Below are 20,828 nucleotides of genomic sequence, written 5' to 3' on the forward strand. Positions count from 1 at the left end.
TTTTGTGTGTCTTTAAAGTCACGAAAGCTGTGAAATGAATGTTGAGTGAAAGTATACAGTAGCATTAAATGCACGGTGGTGCAGTGGTTAGCACTGTCACCTCACAGCAAAAAGGTTCTGGGTTGGAATCCGGTCCTGGGCCTTTCTGTGCGGAGTTTGCATGTTCTCCCTGTGCTTGCGTGGGTTCTCTCCGGGTTCTCCGGCTTCCTCCCATCATCCAAAAACATGCACCTCAGGTCAGGTTACCTGGCGCCGCGCTAGTGGCAGCCTGCTGCAGCAGCTCCCCCCTGAGAGCCCCCCTGCTGTAGTGAAGACATTTCCCCTCGGGGATTAATAAAGTGTATCAAATCAAAATCAAAAATGCTTCAAAAAGTACTTCAAAAGTGTACTTTAGCGGAGTACTTGAGTAAAAGTACTCAGGTACTCTCCACACTGAGGAGCAGATGTTTCAGGTGCATATTAGAAATGATTCATACACAAAACGGAAGTCTCAGTAGAAGCATCTTGGAGGTGAAGGTGGATGTGAAGGTGGATGTGAATGAGCACAATAACAAACACATCACGTGCACGTGCGCGCGCGCCCGCGCCCTCCCGCACACACACACACACACTCACTGACACAGACAGACAGCGCGCGCCTCCCTGTCAGCGCTCACTCTTCATTCATTGCTGAAAACACGCTGTGAAGACGAGGCTTCAAACCGGGGAACCATGAGGGGCTCCTGCGGCCCGAGAAACCCGCGGGACCGGCCCGGTAGGTCTGCGAACTCCGGCTCGGTTCCGACTTTTCCCGTTTAGTTTTTTCTTGGGTTTATTTTGACTCGACGGCTGCGAGCTTCGGAGCAGCTGAGCTAGCAGCGGATGAAGTAAACAAGTCGGTGTCATGTCGGCTTCCTGCAGACCTTACGGGCTTTTACGGGCTTCCTGCAGACCTTACGGGCTTTTACGGGCTTCCTGCAGACCTTACGGGCTTCTACGGGCTTCCTGCAGACCTTACGGGCTTCTACGGGCTTCCTGCAGACGACACACCGACACGCGCGTTAATTCCGACTTTCTGTTGTCAGCGATCACTTGGAAAGCGGATGTTTTGGTCGCGAGTGTCTGTGTGTCTGCTGCTCAGCCTGGCTGGTAGCTAGCCTGCAAACAACGACCAGGAGGTGTTCACCTCATGATGTTGCTCACAGACCCCCAAACACACCGGCAGGACATTAGAGATCCGGCTGGTTGTAGACACCTCTGGAGTTTGTTATTGATCTGCTTTGCAAAGGTAAATATCAGGAAATATTGCAGTAAAACTTTAAATCAAGTATTCGCATGTCATGACCTCAACTTTGACCCTGAAGGTCCTAGAAGATGAACCTTTAGTTCACAAGTGTCAATGCAACAACCCCATGTTTATGTTTAGGGCTGCAAATACCACTTATTTAATTACAAATTCATCTGTCAATCATATTCTGGATTATTAAATGAGCTGTTTTTTAGGTGTTTTTTTTAATGTCAGAAAAGGGTGACAAGTGTCCTAAAATGTCTTCATTTGTCCCCCAAAAAACAGCCCACAACCAGAAGATGTTCCGTTTATTATCATGGAGGACAAAAAGAACCAGAAAATAGTTCATTTTTCTGCACATCAACTAATCGATTCATCGACTGCAGCTGTAGTTATTCTGTTCAGGGAAACTGTGTTCTTGCTGTTAAATGTCTTGTTTTTTTGTATGTCGTCGCTGCAGTGGATCGAACAGATTGATTTCAATCCGCAGCGTGAGCACCTGCTGTAGTCGGCCTCACATTTACACCACATGTGTTTCAGAGGGACCGACGGAGAGATTTCAGCTTGATTCTGGGTCTGACAGGTGCTGCCTGTTTCAGAGGCGCTCCAATCCAACTTCTCTGTTTACTGGATGTTTTTAAAGCCTTCGTTTTCATCTTTTGTTCAAGGCTCCTCCATGAATACGTCCGCATAACAAATACAACCGGATCTGAATGAGAGTTAATACTACGGCTCAGATAATCTACGGATTTAGATATTATAAGAATAGGCTGTTATGTAACTGGGTGAGTCATGTATCCTGGAGCTCCTGTTTAATGGTATGTGGCTTGTTTTGACCGTGCAGACAGATTCTGTTCTTTGGTGGTGGTGGTGGTGGTGGTGGTTGTTGTTGTTGTTTTGTTTGTTTTTAAATGGCTGCAGATGTACGCAGGGATGAACAGAGCTCAGGCTGTGCTGCTGAGTGGGATGTGTGCTTGGCTGGCGGTCTGCAGAGAGAGAGGCAGAATAACAGGAAAAACATTCCCTGTGTGTGTGTGTGTGTGTGTGTGTGTGTGTGTGTGTGTGTGTGTGTGTGTGTGTGTGTGTGTGTGTGTGTGTGTGTTTATTTTAAGAGAGCGCTGTGAACAAAAAGCTGTTAGCAGTAATACAAGTGTGCCGTTGCTGAGAGGCGGTTGTGAAGCACCGAACTCCTCCTCCGACTGCCCTTATATGTTTATAACTGCAGCTTCACTACAGATGATGTGATTGTGTTTGTTTACCCTCCAGGATCTCCATCCAGCTGCAGCCTCCTTTCACCTCAGGGCCTTTCCTGTTATACTGATCCTCATTTTCTACATTTTCTTCCTCCTTCAGATTCTGAATCATCTCAGATCAAATCGCTGCCTGTAGTCACTGTGTTCACAGAGTCTGTCGCTCCACCTCCCTCCACCTCCCTCCGCCTCCCTCCAGCCCTCCCTCCACCTCCCTCCACCTCCCTCCGCCTCCCTCCAGCCCTCCCTCCACCTCCCTCCGCCTCCCTCCAGCCCTCCCTCCAGCCCTCCCTCTCCCTGTCTGCTCTCTATCTGGGGGAAAGTTCACCGGCTCTCTGGCTCAGAATCACATTAGAGGCTTCAGGCCTCTGCAGTAACTGTACTCGGTGCACAGAAGCGTTCCAGCTCAGGCTGGCTGCTGTTATTATGTACTTTAACATTTCTGAATCTGCAGTGGAGACCTTAGTGTTACTTATTCAGACTGAAACACAATCTGAACCGGTGCACTGATTCTGGTCGGCATTAACACCGCACACAAGTTCCTCTTAATCATTGAGTTAACATTAAATTCATTCTGAATATACATATTTTATAATTAAGTGATTATTCAAGTGATTTGTCAAGTAAATCTTCTTGTCTGCAGCATCTCTAATGTGACGATCTGTTGATTTTTCTGTGGCTTCTTCTCTGTGAATTTAATGTCTGCAGGTTTGCCACTATTGATCAGTGCAGCATGTGGTGGATATTTATTACAACAGTGTGTTTCCACATCAGATTTGTTTGCTTCTTCTTCTTTTTTAAAAAGGAGCTCCAAAGACTTTTTTCTGTGTTTTTGATTTGGTTTGCAGGAAGTTGACGGACCTTCTCCGAGCTGATTTTAATGTAAATTTAACGTCTGCAGGTTTTTGACTATTGACTGGACAAAACAAGCGATTTTAAACTGTCATGTGTGTTAATAGAGTCAAAATGGAAGAAATCAATCTGAAAAACAGGCCAGAACACAGTTATGCTATTAACTTAACTCTCCTTATTAATTTATATTAATAAATATATCCATATTTTTTTTCTGCTGTTTTAATGGTGTAGTATCATTTAAGTTAAATAGGAAAGATAAATTAAGGCTCATACTCTGTCGGCTAAAGGTACGTTTTATTATTTTGATGAAGGCTGTAAATTGCAAACATCTCCAGATTTTGCATTTGATAAATAAATTGCAGACATGAAATTATAGACGCTGACTAAGAAGACAAAGACAAAGTGGTCCTGAACTGAAACTCAGCAGCAGCAATATGACGGGAGCTTGAAAATATGACAGCCTGAAATGATGCACCTTTTGCAGCAGTGTTATGTAATTTCTTTGTGCAATTTTGTGGATAAACCTGAGAACCACATTAGATTAAAGTCTGTTGCACAGTTTTCAAAATCACCCTGTCTGTCGAAGCCTGGCAGTAAGTGGATGAAAGTTGGATTATAGTGGCTCAGAAACAGAGCTGTCATCTGTCATCAGCCTTTCATACCTGCGTATAAACACACCGTTTCATTTAGAAATACTAACTCAAAAATAAAAAGTCTAACGTCTCGTTAAACGTTGAGATACTTTATCGATTTTTTTTAAATTTTTTTCATTTTTTTAAAAGTATGACTTCTTATATTCAGATAAATTCTATTTTAGATGCTATTGTTTATTTAATTTTGTATGCACATGGTCGATGAATAAGGTGTGTGTGTGTGTGTGTGTGTCTGAGGCGTCTTGTTGACTCATTAGTCCTGCTGACACGCTGTCTGACAGTCATGACCTCTGACCTCTGACCTACCTGTCACACTTGATCACTTGATGTCACAGCTACAGTCACTCTGAAGGCACTAATTTCTCCAGATGATTCTTCTACTCCTCTAAATGCTGAACTCGTGGTGCAGAGCGCCATCTGGTGTCTCAACTTTGTCATTATATTGAGTCTGTAGAAAAACGTCTGATCAACTGTGACCAGGTTTTATAATTGATGAGTCAGGCTGATGTTAATTCAGTCTCTTCTTGAAAGTGATGAGGTTAATGCTGGATTCCTCTTTTCTTGTCTCTTGGTTGGATTAAACTGAAAAAAAATTGTTTCCCTCTTTATTTGTTTTAGCTGAATAAATTTTTTTTTAAAACACACTTTGTATCTTTAAAGCAGTTTATTTATGCCGTAGCTGAACACCAGCTCATGTTCACTGGAAGCAAATCATTGATTTACTACGGAAATATTTGAATCGGCAGCTGTTTTGATTGGGTAACCTGCCAAGCTAAAATGATGGTTTTCGGAAGCGTTCCTGAGCCCATGCAGTGATTTCCACTACAGTTTTATAGTGAACCTCTCCCCATCTTCACAGCTGACAGACTCTTCTTCTCTGAAATGATCTTTTTATAATAAATCATGCTGCTGATTAGTTACCATGGTCACCTGATTGGTTGTGAGATGTTCCACCAAGTGGGTTTTTTTTTGGCATTACACATCTTTTCCAGTCTTTTGTTAATCCCATCCCAACTTTTTTGAAACATTTTGCTGCTATCAAAATCAAAATGAGCATTTATTTTTCATAAAACAATAAACATTTCTCAGTTTCAGTGTTTTATATGTTGTCTTTGGTCTAGTTTACATTAATTATCAGTTTACATGATTTGCAAATACCACAGGATGTGTATATTTTGTCAGAATAGTTCAGTCTACATTGAATATTTTGGGGTATTGGAGTTTTTTTTAGGACATCACTATTTTCTGGCAATTTCAGGTCCGCAACAAACGATCTGTTTGAGCAGTGTTGGACTTGGGCTCCTGCTAGTATAAGTCAGCCTCCAGTTCTTTAATGAGGCAATAGGAGAAGATGTCAGGCTTCAAGATATTTATTTAACAGCAACAGAATAATCAGTTTACAGAGCTCTGGGTCCAGATTATGTTTTTCAACAGAGTATGTGTCAGTTCAGGAAGTCTGACCTCCTGACTCTCCCTCACCCAGTCTTCTTATAGTCCAGACACCAAAAAGTCATGTGTATTGATATGTCCTTTGTTGATTAGTGGAGGTGGTGGTTGTCTTCCTGCACCCCCTGGAGTCCTCCAGACAGCCGTCTGTTCCTGTTTATGACTCAAAGAACAACAGTATGTGACCCCACAGGTTGCCGACCCCCTCCTGTGACCTTTTGGTTTGGTCCAGCAGTATCACTCTCATTTACATACACAGCCTTTCGTCTACCCCTTAGGATTAATAGTTGATAATACGACCTATATATAAGTAATATGATATGGCATACATATATGTTGTATTATTGTAAACATAACCTAGCACAGCAGTGAAGCTCCATATTGATGTTTTGATGGTGTGTTTCCGTGGTGTCGGGCAGGATGTTCTGCTCTATATGTGTCTGCAGTGTTTCTGAAGGTGTTGAACTTTTGACACACAAAGATGTGTGATCCTGTGCTCCTTGTGACCGGGTTGTGAAACGCTTGAGCCTCCCCTAGTTTTTCATGATCGTGTTTATCAGCGCTTCCATCCAGTCAGCACGCCCTCCCTGTCTCCCCTTCCGCTTCTCCTATTGGCTGCTGCGCTTCTGGTCTCTCCTCTGATTGGCTCAGCTGTCGGCTGCATCCGCTGGCCATGTGCTCTGCATGTGAACGGCTGAGCGCTTGTTTTCCTTCCTCGTCTGCGCGGTGCGTCATTACGGTAACACCTCGACGGGTACACATGAGTGTTATAATGTTATAATAAAACCGGTTTCTTATATATTTATGACAGTTTCTTTCCCTAGCATTATTCGATTTAACATTTCTATCTTTTAAGTAAATTTATATCGCCTATTAAATTGCCTTTCAATTCTTTAAAAGTATTTGTGGCCATAAAACTGTCAAATCAGGCGAACATGCTGATAGATTTATGGGAGACTCTGAATGTCCCGGATAGAAGCGCAACATGAAACATTAGTAAATACTTAAAATACCAATTGAAGCAATAGTAAATAGGCTACTTAAATTAGGTTAGGTTAGTTTAGGTAGTTACTTTATTCATCCCCGAGGAGACTCTTTTTTTTTTAAATTACCAACAATAGTAAAAACTAAACATACCAACTGATGCCAAATTTAATTCTAAAAATACTTATTGATGCAGTCAAATCAGTAAGAATACCAGCTGAAGCTAAAATAAATACTGAATACCAATTAACGCTATTATAGAGTGATATGAAAATAAGGTGCCTGCAGTAACATGTTCCAGGCATTTTGTTTTGTTCCCGCTGTTTCTGCTGCGCTCCGTCTCCAGTCGTTACGGTAACGACAAACCGCTGCTTCTCAGCTGATGTGACCCCCCCCCCCCTCCCCCACCCATCCTGCTGAATCAGACAGCCAGGACTGGAGCCCACCGCCTCAGTCGGTTCTTAGGAGGGTAACATCAATGATCCAGGATGTTGGACAACGGAGAGTTTCTGTTGGACCCCCGGGAACTCACCCAGAACCCGCTCAGGAAGATCTGGATGCCGCACAGAAACGCGCACATAGCTCAGAGACGGGGTGAGAGCAGCCGGCAAGTGCGCAAAGGATGGAGCGGGGAGGGGATGTCTGGCTTTCTATTCCGCCTTTTTTCATGATCATACTCTATTCTACGCGTGTTTTCCGTCTTCTAATTTCCCTTTTATTTCACAACATGTTCATTATTAAGCGGAGAGAGATGCTGGTTTTATCGCTCGACAGAGTTGCATCGTGCTCAGCTTGTCTGGTCCATTTGTTTCTCTAACATCACATGTGTGGAAGCACATTTGAATCACGTTTGGGGAAATAATTGCGCACGCATGACCTGAAGACATCAGTCTCGTGCCTGCATGTCTGATGTCCGTCCGTCCTTCCGTCCGCTGGCTGAGCCGCTGCTCCTCAACGTCCCCCAGCTGCTCTCCGTCTGGTTCGGTGTCTCTGCAGGTCTGCTGGTTTTTGCTGAGGCAGACCTCCTTCCGGGCTGGTTTTCCTGCAGCTTCAGTCCGGTCCTGAATGTGGCACGAGACGTTTCACCTTCTGCTTTATCTCTCCTCATTTCGTACCCAGGATGTAATGTACACTGGAGGGTCCCTTCAGACATCAAGCCGTTATCTCACCCTGGTCATGAGGGAGTGTCTCTGTGAGCACGAGGAGAAGTGGCTTTTCTTTTTGCATTGAAAGAAGTTTGGCAACATACAAAATTAAAAGTCATCAAAAGGAAGGAAAGATGAAGATAAAATAATTTGTCTCTGCAGAATCTAAAACGTTCTTGTTTGTTTTGTGAAAGAAAAATATTTATAATGTTATTCGAATTAATTAAAAAAAAAAAAATCATGCATCTAACATCTAACTATTACTTTACAAAACATCCTCAACTCTTAGAAATCCAGCTGAAGTGCCACAATATGTTGGAAGAGAATACACTGGAGTATTTTTGTATTGTATTATGTTTTGCAATACTGTATTAATCCTCACAAACACGTATTTATTGTCCATTTATATTTTGCATGCAGAGATCAGTGCTGATATTGGATGTTCACCGCATGAAAAAGTCAACTTTCTTCACAGATTTTATGCAAAAGATGGAGAGTTTTTTAAACTCTGAAATAAAAATGCAGCATAACTGGAGTTATGCTCGAGTAATAACCCATTTATTATGAGATATATATCATATTTCCTGATTCCTGTAGAATCAACAGGCAGAAACTTCCAAAACTGTCGGGAGTAAAGTTTGTTGAATTTCCATGAAGTCTGAATAGTGCAGAGCTCAGATTTGCTTGGTGTCGTCTTTGATTCCTCATCGTGTGACTCTGGTTAGCTATTTAAGAAACATGTGGACAAGATGTGGACCTGACCGACTCTCTGCAGCCTCCTCTCCTCCTGATTGTGTATGAAAATATCAGTTCTTCATTGTTTTCTTCCTCTAAAAGATCCTCGTTGGACGTGACGGGCAGATAGAAGTTGGAGGGTCTGAATGTGCGACTTGTTTTCTGGGAGTCGTCGTGGTCACATGTCGGCTCTCTTACTGGACATTTGCTGTTGCAATCCGTGTCGCTGTCACTCTGTTGTATTTATGGTCGACCCTCCAGATGAATTAAACTGTCCGAGTGGAACAATGTTGACGAGAGAAGTGACCGAACTCCCTTTAAAGTTTCCGTGTCTCCGTTTTCTTCCAGTTTGCATGACAAACTGCCCGACGCTCATCGTGACTGTCGGACTTCCGGCCCGAGGGAAGACGTACATTTCAAAGAAGCTCACCCGCTACTTAAACTGGATCGGCGTGCCAACCAAAGGTACAAGCTGCACACTCAGATGTTTAAAGTGGAAACCGGCTGAACTGTCTGCTTCACATCCAGCTGTGTGTCTGTCGTCTGTAACAGAGTTCAACGTTGGCCAGTACCGAAGAGAGTGTCTGAAGATCTACAAGTCCTTCGAGTTTTTCCGTCCAGACAATGAAGAGGGTTTAAAGATCAGACGGTGAGTCTGGATGTCGGTCTGTGCATGGATAACCATGAACAATGACAGTCTGCCCGGTTCTCTTCCAACCGGGAGCTCCTCTGTAAAGTTACCTGCTGCTGTCATCGCTTGGACGGAAAACCTGCAAACCTTCAGCTGCCAGTGGCTCATGGTTGATCGCCCCAACATTCACCGTGCACAACATTACACAACTTTTTCACCATCAGAGTGAAATAGAAATCAAAGAAGCAATTCAATCTACCAAACGATATCCAGCTGAAATTTAAAGTCGCTTCTGTTTCCCTCCACAGTCAGTGTGCCATGTCGGCACTGAATGACGTCCGGCAGTACCTGAGCGTTGAAGGAGGGCAGGTCGCGGTGAGTCCATCATACTGTGCCTGGAGTCTGCATGACAAGGCATCAAACAACATGTATGTGTCTGGGGAAGGACATCTTGGTCAATATTAAAGAAGGGAAGGAAGGAAGGAAAGAGAGAAGGGAGGACGGTAGGGAGAGAAGAAGGAAAGAAATAATATATATAAAAATAAATAAGGCAGTAAATATATAAAGAAATGTAGATATAAATATTTAAATGTGCCAGTACAGCTGACACTTAATGCATTTGAGCATCATAGATGGAAATAAAAAAGGATGGGTCATGATTTTTGAACAGTCATAGTTTATGCGACTATTGTCTTGTTTTAAAAAATATCTATTTTCCTGGCACCTGGTGGTAATGTATTACTTCTACCAGCAGGTGGCAGTCATGCGCCTAAACTCTTTTTACCAACTTCCATTAGTCATTAAAATGGATGAAGAGCACCGCGCGACCAGGCTCTGATCAAACACATGTGACGGTGCAAACAGGAGAAGCATGCTCCCTACTGGGAAATAGAAGATCTTTAAATTAAGTGGTTTTAAATATAATTATATTCATGTATATGCTTTTTTTATTTATTGCCTAATTTATTCATTCTGAATTTATATGACATCGAATTTGGTTATGTTTTTGTTTATATATTTAATAATGACTCAAATGGGTTTCTATATGAGTGTCGGGGCAGAATAAGGAGTTTCTTGCTGCTGTTTCAGGTCTTTGATGCCACGAATACGACACGAGAAAGAAGAGGGACCATCATCAAGTTCGCTGAGCAGAATGGGTTCAAGGTTTGTTCCCAGCCGGGTTTTTATTTCATCTCTATCGGCGACCTCGACTCGATGACCTCCAGGTTTACGATGTTTTCTTGTCTATTCAGGTGTTTTTTGTGGAGTCTGTGTGTGAGGACCCTGATGTCATTGCACAAAATATCATGGTGAGTTTTGTCTTTTTTTTTTTTTACACCATTATTATTCATTTAAAAAGCAAAAGTCATTCTGTTTTTATTTTTAATACGCCTCAAAAATAGTTTACATATTTTTAACATGAACAAAAAGCTGTCTGACTAATTGAGAAGGAATTTACATCAACAATTGTCAGAGCTTTGGTGCAGCAGCCAACAGTGACGTCACCTTTTGGTTTAAGAACGGCCGTTATGAAGCTTTTATGGTTTTATGGTCGTCGCCAAAAGAATGAGTGACTTTAACAACACGCTGATAACGTAAAGAAAAAAATGAGTGGCTTTGTATTTAATGAGAAGTTGACTGGGCCTTTTGGAGCCAACCTCTAGTGGCCCTCGGTGGTATTGCAGCTTAAGACACTTCTGCTTCTCCTCCGCTCACGTCCTCTCCCTGTGTCCTCTGTTTGCAGCAAGTGAAGCTGGGAAACCCCGACTACATACACTGCAACTCGGAGGAGGCCATTGAGGACTTCATGAAGAGAATCAAGTGTTACGAGTCGTCCTACCAGCCTCTGGACGAGGATCTGGACAGGTGAGGACCACCAGAAATGTGTCGGAGTGGATTAAATGTGCGTAAAGATGACGGACGGTTGACTGGACGTCTTCTTTCAGAGATCTGTCCTACATAAAGATCATGGATGTGGGCCGTCGGTACCTCGTGAACCGCGTCGTCGACCACATCCAGAGCCGGATCGTCTACTACCTGATGAACATCCACATCACGCCGCGCTCCATCTACCTGTGTCGCCATGGCGAGAGCGACCTCAACATCAAAGGACGCATCGGAGGAGACTCTGGCCTGTCAGCCAGAGGAAAAGAGGTGAGTTTCTGTGTTTGTGTGGTTTTAAATCACTGTTCTTATCCGGTGGATTTTAACGCATGTTTCTAAAAATGTTCTCTTGCCGTGTAGTATGCTAAAAGCTTGAGGAAATTCGTCCAGGACCAGAACATCAAGGATCTGAAGGTTTGGACGAGCCAGATGAAGAGAACCATCGAGACAGCGGAGTGTCTGGGACTACCGTACGAGCAGTGGAAGTCTCTCAATGAAATCGACGCTGTACGTCCACCTCTGTGTTCGAATGCAAAATCATTTTTGAATCATCTGTGTAAAAACTAAAAACATTTCCTCTTTTTTGTTTTTGTTTTACCAGGGTGTGTGTGAGGAGATGATGTACAAGGAGATCCAAGAGCATTTCCCTCTGGAGTTTGCACTGAGAGACCAAGACAAATACCGCTACCGCTACCCTAAAGGAGAGGTGAGGACGCAGGGTCGTATCTTTTTTTGTGAAAAACTTCATTGTTTTTGTCCTGAAAGCTTGAAAACAGGTCTGTGATTCTCCATCAGTCATATGAAGACCTGGTGCAGCGGCTGGAGCCGGTGATCATGGAGCTGGAGCGGCAGGAGAACGTTCTGGTCATCTGTCACCAGGCCGTCATGCGCTGTCTTCTGGCATATTTCCTGGACAAGACTGCTGGTAAGCTTTTTTTGCTATCGTTAGCTATATTTCTATATGGTGGTCCAATTTCTGCCTGAAATAGAAACTGTTGTCCACCCTGAACCTAAACCTTCTCATCGCTCTCCGTCTGTCACCACAGACGAGTTGCCTTATCTTAAGTGTCCTTTGCACACCATGTTGAAGTTGACCCCCGTGGCTTACGGTGAGTTGAGTCATATTTCTGGATTTATATCATCTTGACTGTCAGCATTATTCTGGAATATTCAGTTGTCCAGAAATGCTTCTGTATTTTCTTGTAGTGTTGTGTAAAACAAAAAAGATAACTTGTTTTAAAATAGTTTGACGTAAACCTGCTACTACAAAAATATGATTAAAATATCATCATACGAGGGGTAATCAAATAAGTCAGACACGGCTTCTGTAGCACCGTGATGTGCAGGAGGAGGAAGTTAGAAACTTTGTGATGTCAAGTTCTTTAGATCAAAATCGGCACCTCAGTTGGACGACATGCTAATGTATGACTTTTTTTAGTAGTCCATAATGTAAAACATTACATTGGTAAATGTGACAGTGAAACTACAAGCAAGAACATGCAATCCTCCACACTAAGTTCCAGGCCCTTTATCGAACCCAGAACCTCCTGATTGTGAGATGACAACGCTGGCTTAGAACTGCACCATTGTGCTTTCTTTATTGCATGTTTGCCTCCCAGTTAGGAGGTTCCAGGTTCGATTCTTGCCCTTGACGTGGCTTTTTATCTATGATGTTAATGTCATCCTTTCTCGGGCGAGTCTCGAACCTTGAACCTTCTGACTGGGAGGCAACAACACCAACCACTACACCGTTGATCACTCTTCAATAACATGTTTAAAAGTCATCTAAGTCAGACAAGCAGGCAATAAAGGCAGCACAATGGTGCAGTTCTAGGCCAGCGTTGTCATCTCACAATCAGGAGGTTCTGGGTTCGATAAGGGGCCTGGAACTTAGTGTGGAGGATCGCATGTTCTTGCTTGTAGTTTCACTGTCACATTTACCAATGTAATGTTTTACATTATGGACTACATGCATAAGTTAGTAATCCATATTATGGACAACATACTTTACTTTTAGGTTATTCCACATAGACGGAAGTCATACTTATAGCATGTAGTCCAAAATGCGAAAAAAGTCATACTATAATCATGTCGAACAAAAAAATCATAGTCATACTATAGCGTGTAATACTTGCATGTGTAATACTTACATGTGTAATACTTGCATGTGTAATACTTACATCACGTGTAATACTTATTTTGTTTGTTGTCAGGATGTAAAGTGGAGTCGGTGTATTTGGGCGTGGATGCTGTGAACACACACAGAGACAGACCTGAGGTACGTATCGCTGGCAGCACACAGAAATGAGTCAGCAGACAGCTCACCTCGTCTGACCTGTCAATCAGGACCGTCCTCCAGAAAACACAACTTCATTTCACGTTGTCTTGAGAGACTCGCTCAGGCGCCTCCGTCCTCGCACATGTCAGTTTCACACAGAGGAAGGCGTGTTCGGTCTCGAGCATCACGTACCGTCCACACACCGACCTCTGTCCGTCTGTCTGTCCCTCCGTCTGTCTGTCTGTCCGTCCGTCCGTCAGTGAAGACCTCCTCTCATGTCCTCGTGGTCACAGAAACCATCGTGCTGTTTCTCTCTCAGGGCATTGTCAAGGCATCAAGTTTTACCTGCCAGGCTCTGTGTGTGTGTGTGTGTGTGTGTGTGTGTGTGTGTGTGTGTGTGTGTGTGTGTGTGTGTGTGTGTGTGTGTGTGTGTGTGAAGCACATTACATGAATATTATTTTTAAATAACGTGGAAACATTTCATTTTTTTCGATGATGCACGTTTTGTATTTACATGTATGTTGTGTAATGCAGCTGTTTTTTTTATTACACGACAAATGTTTTTAACCTCGACACATATTTTTGCTGCATATAAAAAGACGCACAATCAAATTCTCATTCCACTAATGTGTTTGTGTCTGAGCTTGTTGACTTTATAAATATGAAGGTTAATGTGCAGCGTTTCACCAACATTTTAAACCTCCACTAGATTAAATGGGTTTTTTTGTTTGTTGTTTTACTACGAAATCAGTCAACTGACTGAAATTATTTCATCAGATGTAACTCGTTTCATGTTCTGAGTTTGTCAAAGTTTCCGCATTGTGAATATAAAAATGCCCCCAAAAAAGTTTGTTTCTCCTTTTTCTGATTAAAACATAATACATTTTTTCATCAAAAAGTTCTGAAAATGTTCCTGTTTCATGAACGGAGCGCAGCGGGAAGCAGGAACTTTGGTTAGTAAGTATTCCAGATTAATCATCAACATCAGCTGTTCCACGTTTCTGAGCACAGATTTCTCAGAGATAAAACCTGAGCAGACAAATATCAGATTTTGTGTCAAACTTAAAATTCTGCAACACAAACTCTTGGAACGTTTCTGATGATTATTGATCGTCAGGTCAGTGACTTCAGTCAGACCATCAACACAAGTTCCACTTTAAAGTCACAAACAACCTGAACTGTGCAACAACATCGTGGCTCACCATCAAACCTTCGAACCATCAAACCATCGGACCATCGGACCTTCAAACCATCGGACCATCGGACCTTCAAACCATCGGACCATCAAACCATCGGACCATCGGACCTTCAAACCATCGGACCTTCGGACCTTCGGACCATCGGACCATCGGACCATCGAACCTTCGGACCTTCGGACCATCGGACCATCGGACCTTCGGACCATCGGACCTTCGGACCATCGGACCATCGGACCTTCGCACCTTCGGACCATCGAACCTTCGGACCTTCGAGCCATCGAGCCATCGAACCATCTCACTGGATTTCTTTGTTCCTCCCAAAATAATTTGGCACACATTATATTTCTCCACTCAGGTTTCAGGTTTATGGTGAAATCATAAACGTTCACAAAACCAGGTGTAACTGAGTTGCTGAAGTTAAAAGGTCGCCGTGAGGTGGAAGACGTCGTCCCCGAAGTCGTGACTTCCTTCTGCTCCGACAGACTCAACTTTCTGATCCTACTGAACAGATGTTAAAGTTAAATGTAAACTTCTGTTCTGCTTTTAAACAGACTGAAAAAAGGAGTTGTTTTAGATGAATAATTTCCAAACGGGCGTCTGAACAACAAGCGTGTTTGAATAGATGCTTTTTTTTTTTTTTTTTAATACAAAAAACCCATTTAAAACCATTTCTGTCAAACATATGAATATGAAAGGATTATTATTAAATGTAAGGATGAACTTCTCGTTTCAGAACGTGCACACGCAGCGCAGCACTGAAGACGCTCTGCTGACGGTCCCGGCTCACTTCTAGTCTCCTGCACTTCCTGCTCCAGACCAGACCTGAACTGCATTGTGGGAAAAGTGTCTGTTCTCACTGAGCCGCTGCAGCTTGGTCCTCCCAGACTCTCACTGTAAAGCACTTTCACCCAAATGCATCAGTTTTTCTACAGTTCAACACTCCTCTCAGCGGAGGAAACTCACGGCAGATATTTTTGATATGTGTCCTGTTACTGGTGCAATAATCCTCCTCAGCTGTCGGCTTCTTCTTCCATCAATATGTTTAATATCTACCGTACGTCGTGCTCCGTGTTTACTGCCATATTCTTCCATTGAAGATGTTTTTATTGTATAAAAAAAACGACCCTAGAAGAGATGCTGTAATTACAAATGAATGTTTTTTAACAGTGTTTTCTTTTCCCTGCGAATCTATTTATGTTTTCTAAGAAAAAATTAACAAAAAGCCAGAGATTGACTGGTTTGTTTACTTGGAGTAAACAAAGTTAAATCATTCCGATAGTGGAGATCGAATAACAGATGAAATAAGAGCACTGTGGTGAAACCAAAAAGGGTTCTGGGATGTTTTTAAGAGATTAAATGAAACGCTTCAACAAATCTTCAGTTGGGCACTAAATTATTATTGTTATCTACCACAAAGTGAAAAGTAGATTTTTTTTTGGGGAGCGTGAAGTAAAGGTGCTGTGAAAACTGTACATGCATGTTTGTTTAACATTCATCGTGTAAAACTACTTGTATTATACTTTTTTTATTAAAAGATTGCTCTGTGTGTGTTAATGTGCTGAAACTATGATTCCAAATGCCTTTTCTGTCTTCAGCCGTCAACGTCTCAATAAACTTTAAATATCTGTGAAGCTGTTGTTTCTGTGAATGAATGAAAAACGACTAAAATACAAAGTAGGATGTTTTTATTTATCTTCACTGCCAGCAAGTACAGTTATTTTTATTTGTTCCATCTACAATAAAGTCTTTTGTGAATTAAAACAAAATTAACTAATTGATTGCCTTTATGTTTACTGTAACAAAACAAAATTCATGTTCATATAATATATTTATATATATTTAAAAAAAAAAACATTTAAATTATCTGGGAAAAAAAAAATCCTGTGCTCATGAATATTGAAAACAAAAATCTCTTTTTAAGGACCTGCCTGTAGAGGCAGAAATGAATAACGTCTGGTGTGAATATTGATTATGTACAAACATCAATATTTCTGAGCACAGTGGCTTTTTAAGGTTAAAAGGTAAAAACCTCATCGGCCTGAAATACGTGGCGTTTCCGAACTCCTCTCGGCCGACCCGGTTCTGTCGTGAACGCTCCACGGTGACGGACAACATCTCTGCAGGAATGTGTTCGCAGGTTCAGTCGCTCAGAACTGCAAGAGTCAAACAAAACGGCGTCTAAGCTACGAGTCATCACAATATAACAGAAAATAGAAGAATACACGCTGTGTTAAATATAAATAAAAACAGCATTTGCAAATCCCATAAACTCATATTTAATTTCACTTTCTAAACTCCAGAAACGTCTCCTCAGTTCCCAGACGTTTACAGAGTGTTGTAAAAAGAAGAAAGTGGTAAACATGAACATGTCGCAACTTTTAGACGCGTTGCTGCCATCAAATTCAAAATAAGCACTTTTTTTTCTTAAACAATAACATTTCTCAGTTTCAACATATGTTGTCTTTAGTCGATCTGCAATGAAATATTGGTTTATATGATTTGCAAATCACTGCATCCTGTTTTTATTTACATTTTACACAACGTCACAACTTTTCTGAATCGGGGTTTATTATAAACTATTAATATTATTAGAACATGTTTTAGCACTAAAATCGAGGTGGGACATTTAAACCTCTTTGTTCTCCTGATGTTAAATTAAACTCATGAAATAAAATGTGTTGAGACGGTGGCTGACGTTTTTGAGGAACTCCTCGGCGACGATGCGAGCCCTGGCGTTGACGGACAGCTTCATCTCGCTGATCTCTTTGTCGATCTCCTCCATGAAGTGAATGACGAAGTCCACCAGTTTGTGTTTGTACATCTGCTCGGTGTGGAAGTTGGTGATGAGGAAGCTGATGTCGTAGCCCTGAGAGGAAGAGCAGCGTTGGACATCTTCATCGTTAGAGATGAACTCTGTCAACTTTAAACAGGAAGACTTCCACAAAATCCTGCATATATCCTGCCTTAAAAATAAAACTTCATTTAAAGTCTATTAATGTCCACAGTCACTGTAACTTTAAACTATAAATAAAAACAATTATTATTTAAAAAAAGGTTTTGCTCCAGTTTTCTCCGCGTATCTTTAATGAGACCAAATGTTGCTGTTTTATCATGTTTATGACAGTTTATCTGCTTGAATAATAAAAAACAAAATGCAACAATTAGTCTAATTAAACATCTTATTAGTCAATTAATAACTTATAAGTCATTTTTGTGTTGAAAAAAGATTCCAGCTTCATAAATGTGAATATTCTCTGCTTCCTTTAGTCTTCCATGATAATGAAGTGAACATTGTTTGCTTGTGGACGGTCGGTCACGTCGGACTTGGCCGACAGTTTTAAAACCAAACAGCTAATTGACCAATCAGTTTAATAATTGGTAGATTAATCGATGATGAAAATGACCTGTCGTTGCAGCCTTAAACATAATGAACAGCTTCATGCTTATTAGTCGCTGATGAAGAGCTTCCTGTCGGATCGCTCACCTCCACCGGTTTCCTCCTCAGGATGAAGAAGTTCTCGGCTCTCATCATCATGAAACGCATGAACTTGTGGCACAAAATCTTCTCGATCTCGTCTGCCTACAAAATAAAATCACATGATATGACATCACACAATATGACATCACACGCGATCCTGTTGGCTGCGAGGCAGGTTGTTATGGTAACCGGCGGCGGGAGCGACCTGCTTGACGGCGATGCTGACTCGGACCGAGTTGATGGATCCTTCGATCAGAACTTTCTCCTTGTCGTTGCGGCTGATGATGACGGGTTGAAGCAGCAGTTCTTTACTGCTCCTGTAGGGGGCAGAAGCACACACCGTCAGGGTCTGGCAGCAGTCAGTCCACACACACCGTATTTTATAACACACACCGTATTTTATAACACACACCGTATTTTATAACATTTTATGACACCTTTTTCCATTTATTCCAAACTGTATTTATTTATTTTGTATTTTATTTGTGTGTATTTATTCTAAAAAAAATTTTTTTTTAAAATTCCTAACTTATTTCTTATATCTTATACCTATTTGTAAAAAAATTTTTATATTGTGTGCACTTTTCGGTTTTCCTTGCTGACGACTGAATTTCCTCACTGTGGGATTAATAAAGTCAAATCTAATCTAATCTACAGCAACGTGTTTATATATTTAAATATATAAAAACAGACAGACAACCATCCCACCTTGGGACGGTTTTGAGTCACAGCCTATTGAAATGTTAAAAAACTGAATATTTGATTAAAAATAAATATAAATTTGACCAAAATCTATTTCATTTTGTTGCTTTATCCTCAAAAAAGAAATAAGGCATGCTGGGTAATATGAGGGGAGGAGCCCAAGAAAAAGAAATACACACACACAGGTGCCAATCACAGTTCTGTTACGCTGCAGCACTCAGAGATTTATTCAGGTTCATATATAAATATAATAATATAATAGTATAATAAAACTGAAGGTCTGTAAGTGGCTGCAGCCAAAGAATAAGATCTGCTGATGTCACAATGTTATTTTCCAGAATAGAGGTTTAAAAGATGAAAACATGTCCGTGAGGTCCATAAAGGACTCGAGCTGCCGGCGCTGCTCGGTTTCAGATGATGAACTCACCGGACTTCCACCTCCGGTTTGTTGTGTCTCTCCACCACCTGCGAGGAGAAGTTCTCCAGACAGAGGGCGGCCTGCAGCGTGGCGCGCACGGCGTTCAGGTACGGACGCAGGGTGGCCGTCTGGAGAGGAAGCACAGGGACAGTTTCACCGCCGGTCCTGGAGACACAGAGACGTCACACTCGTCCCGGTTGGACTTCACCTCATGAAACATCTCCAGAGGGAAGTCGGTTATTATCGACACAAACTGGGATTCAAAATGAGGTCTTTGAAGGGGAGGGACGCGTGGAGGCTGCAGCTCAGACGGTAGAGAGGGTTGAACACTGACCAGAAGGTTGGTGGTTCAATCCCACCTCCTTCTGTCCACATGCCTAAGTGTCCCTGAGCAAGACACTGGACCCTAAGTTACTCCTGATGGGGAACCATCAGGAGAACCATCGGTGTGTGAACGTTCTCCTGATGGGGAACCATCGGTGTGTGAACGTTCTCCTGATGGGGAACCATCGGTGTGTGAACGTTCTCCTGATGGGGAACCATCGGTGTGTGAACGTTCTCCTGATGGGGAACCATCGGTGTGTGAACGTTCTCCTGATGTCCTGCATTTTGATCGGTTCTAGTTTTCAAAAGTCAACATGGCAGGACAGATGCTTTCCAAAGATCTGGACACAGATGATCAAAGACACAGAAACCTGAAGATGAGAAGATCTATCTTCAAGGTCGGACTTCAATTCTCCTTTTTGATAAATAATAGTTGAGCTGCTCAGGTGAACCTGCTGCTGGGGGACCTCCCATGATGCACTGGGCTTCTTTCACTCACGATACATTCATATCTCTAATAACTTTACTATGAAACTGGAGCTTTCTGTAACACCTCCGGGATTTAGTAAAGTCTCTCACACACACACACACACACACACACACACACACACACACACACACACACACACACACACACACACACACACACACACACACACACACACACACACACACACACACACACACACACACACACACACACACACACACACACACACACACACACAAATCATCTCCATCAGCTCACAGCAGCAGCCTCACAACAGTCACGACCAAATCTCGCGATATCTTCGTCCTCGCAGCTCGAAGCTGAGAACTCTGATTCTAGTTTCATCCAGGAAACCGAACAGCTAGCGTTAGCCTGCTAGCTAACTTCAAACATGACCGGTGGAACAGAAACCTTACTGCGCCTGCGTGTACGACTGCAGTGTTCGCGTGGGAGCGGCATCAACACACTCCCAACAACGTGTCCCGTAACAACGTGTCCCGTAACAACGTGTCCCGTGTACCCGTTAAACCGCCATTCTGTCATTGTTCGTACCATTTCTCAGGATCAGCAGAGGCGGCTGCAGGCGGAAGTAGCTACACTGACGGGAGCGTCTTCCCGAAACATACCGGAAGTATAGACTGTATATGACCGGAAGTCAAGAGCAGCTGCTGATGCGCATGCGCAGCTATCTACGCTATAAAAAAAAAATTATATTATTTATCATTATTGATCTATAATAGATAATATATATATAATAATAATAGAACAATAGAATAATAGAACATATTATATAATATAAATATATATATATATATATTTGTATCACCACAAATAAACCAAAAATAAACCAAATGGAGAGAAACCCTGTTTTCCTGCATTTTACTTAAATCAAATATCTGTTCAACATTTTCGGTTTGTTTCTCTGCTCCTCTTGTCTAATGTCTGATTCCAAAAGGTCGTTCTGTCCATACAGACGACACATTTATTGCTTTTTGGAACTGGTTCTGATATTTTATCCTAATATCTCACTGTTGAGGCACACGCAAATAAAATTAAAAGAGATTTCTCCATAACCACCAGCTACATGGA

General features: G+C 42.1%; 2 protein-coding genes across 5 annotated transcripts; one reads left to right on the plus strand and one right to left on the minus strand.

Annotated features, from left to right (window-relative positions):
- The first annotated feature begins 642 nt into the window (after positions 1-642).
- Positions 643-15,954, plus strand: pfkfb4b (6-phosphofructo-2-kinase/fructose-2,6-biphosphatase 4b). 4 transcript variants are annotated; one of them, XM_069707790.1, is made up of 14 exons: positions 643-754; positions 8,684-8,800; positions 8,888-8,984; positions 9,275-9,341; positions 10,056-10,130; positions 10,220-10,276; positions 10,711-10,832; positions 10,913-11,120; positions 11,211-11,357; positions 11,452-11,556; positions 11,646-11,775; positions 11,897-11,959; positions 13,064-13,128; positions 15,061-15,954. In XM_069707790.1, the coding sequence occupies exons 1-14, from the start codon at positions 712-714 to the stop codon at positions 15,118-15,120; spliced, it is 1,356 nt and encodes a 451-aa protein (XP_069563891.1). In that variant the 5' UTR covers positions 643-711; the 3' UTR covers positions 15,121-15,954. The 4 variants fall into 4 exon arrangements, with proteins under 4 accessions (XP_069563891.1, XP_069563900.1, XP_069563908.1 ...); XM_069707799.1 differs by lacking the exon at positions 643-754 and adding an exon at positions 903-1,267; XM_069707807.1 differs by lacking the exon at positions 643-754 and adding an exon at positions 1,852-2,052.
- Positions 15,955-15,995: 41 nt separating this feature from the next.
- arpc4 (actin related protein 2/3 complex, subunit 4) lies at positions 15,996-20,378 on the minus strand. Its single transcript, XM_069707888.1, has 6 exons — positions 20,292-20,378; positions 18,935-19,053; positions 18,011-18,122; positions 17,812-17,907; positions 17,023-17,193; positions 15,996-16,480 (listed from the first exon to the last, which is right to left on the minus strand). Exons 1-6 carry the CDS (start codon positions 20,292-20,294, stop codon positions 16,475-16,477), a joined length of 507 nt encoding a protein of 168 aa, XP_069563989.1. The 5' UTR covers positions 20,295-20,378; the 3' UTR covers positions 15,996-16,474.
- Between the last annotated feature and the right edge of the window lie 450 nt (positions 20,379-20,828).

This window comes from Brachyistius frenatus, unplaced genomic scaffold (genome assembly GCF_029030835.1).
Source record: "Brachyistius frenatus isolate BFR_SWC_R1_liver_20210118 unplaced genomic scaffold, ASM2903083v1 Contig_4, whole genome shotgun sequence".
NCBI classification, from domain to species: Eukaryota; Metazoa; Chordata; class Actinopteri; family Embiotocidae; genus Brachyistius; species Brachyistius frenatus.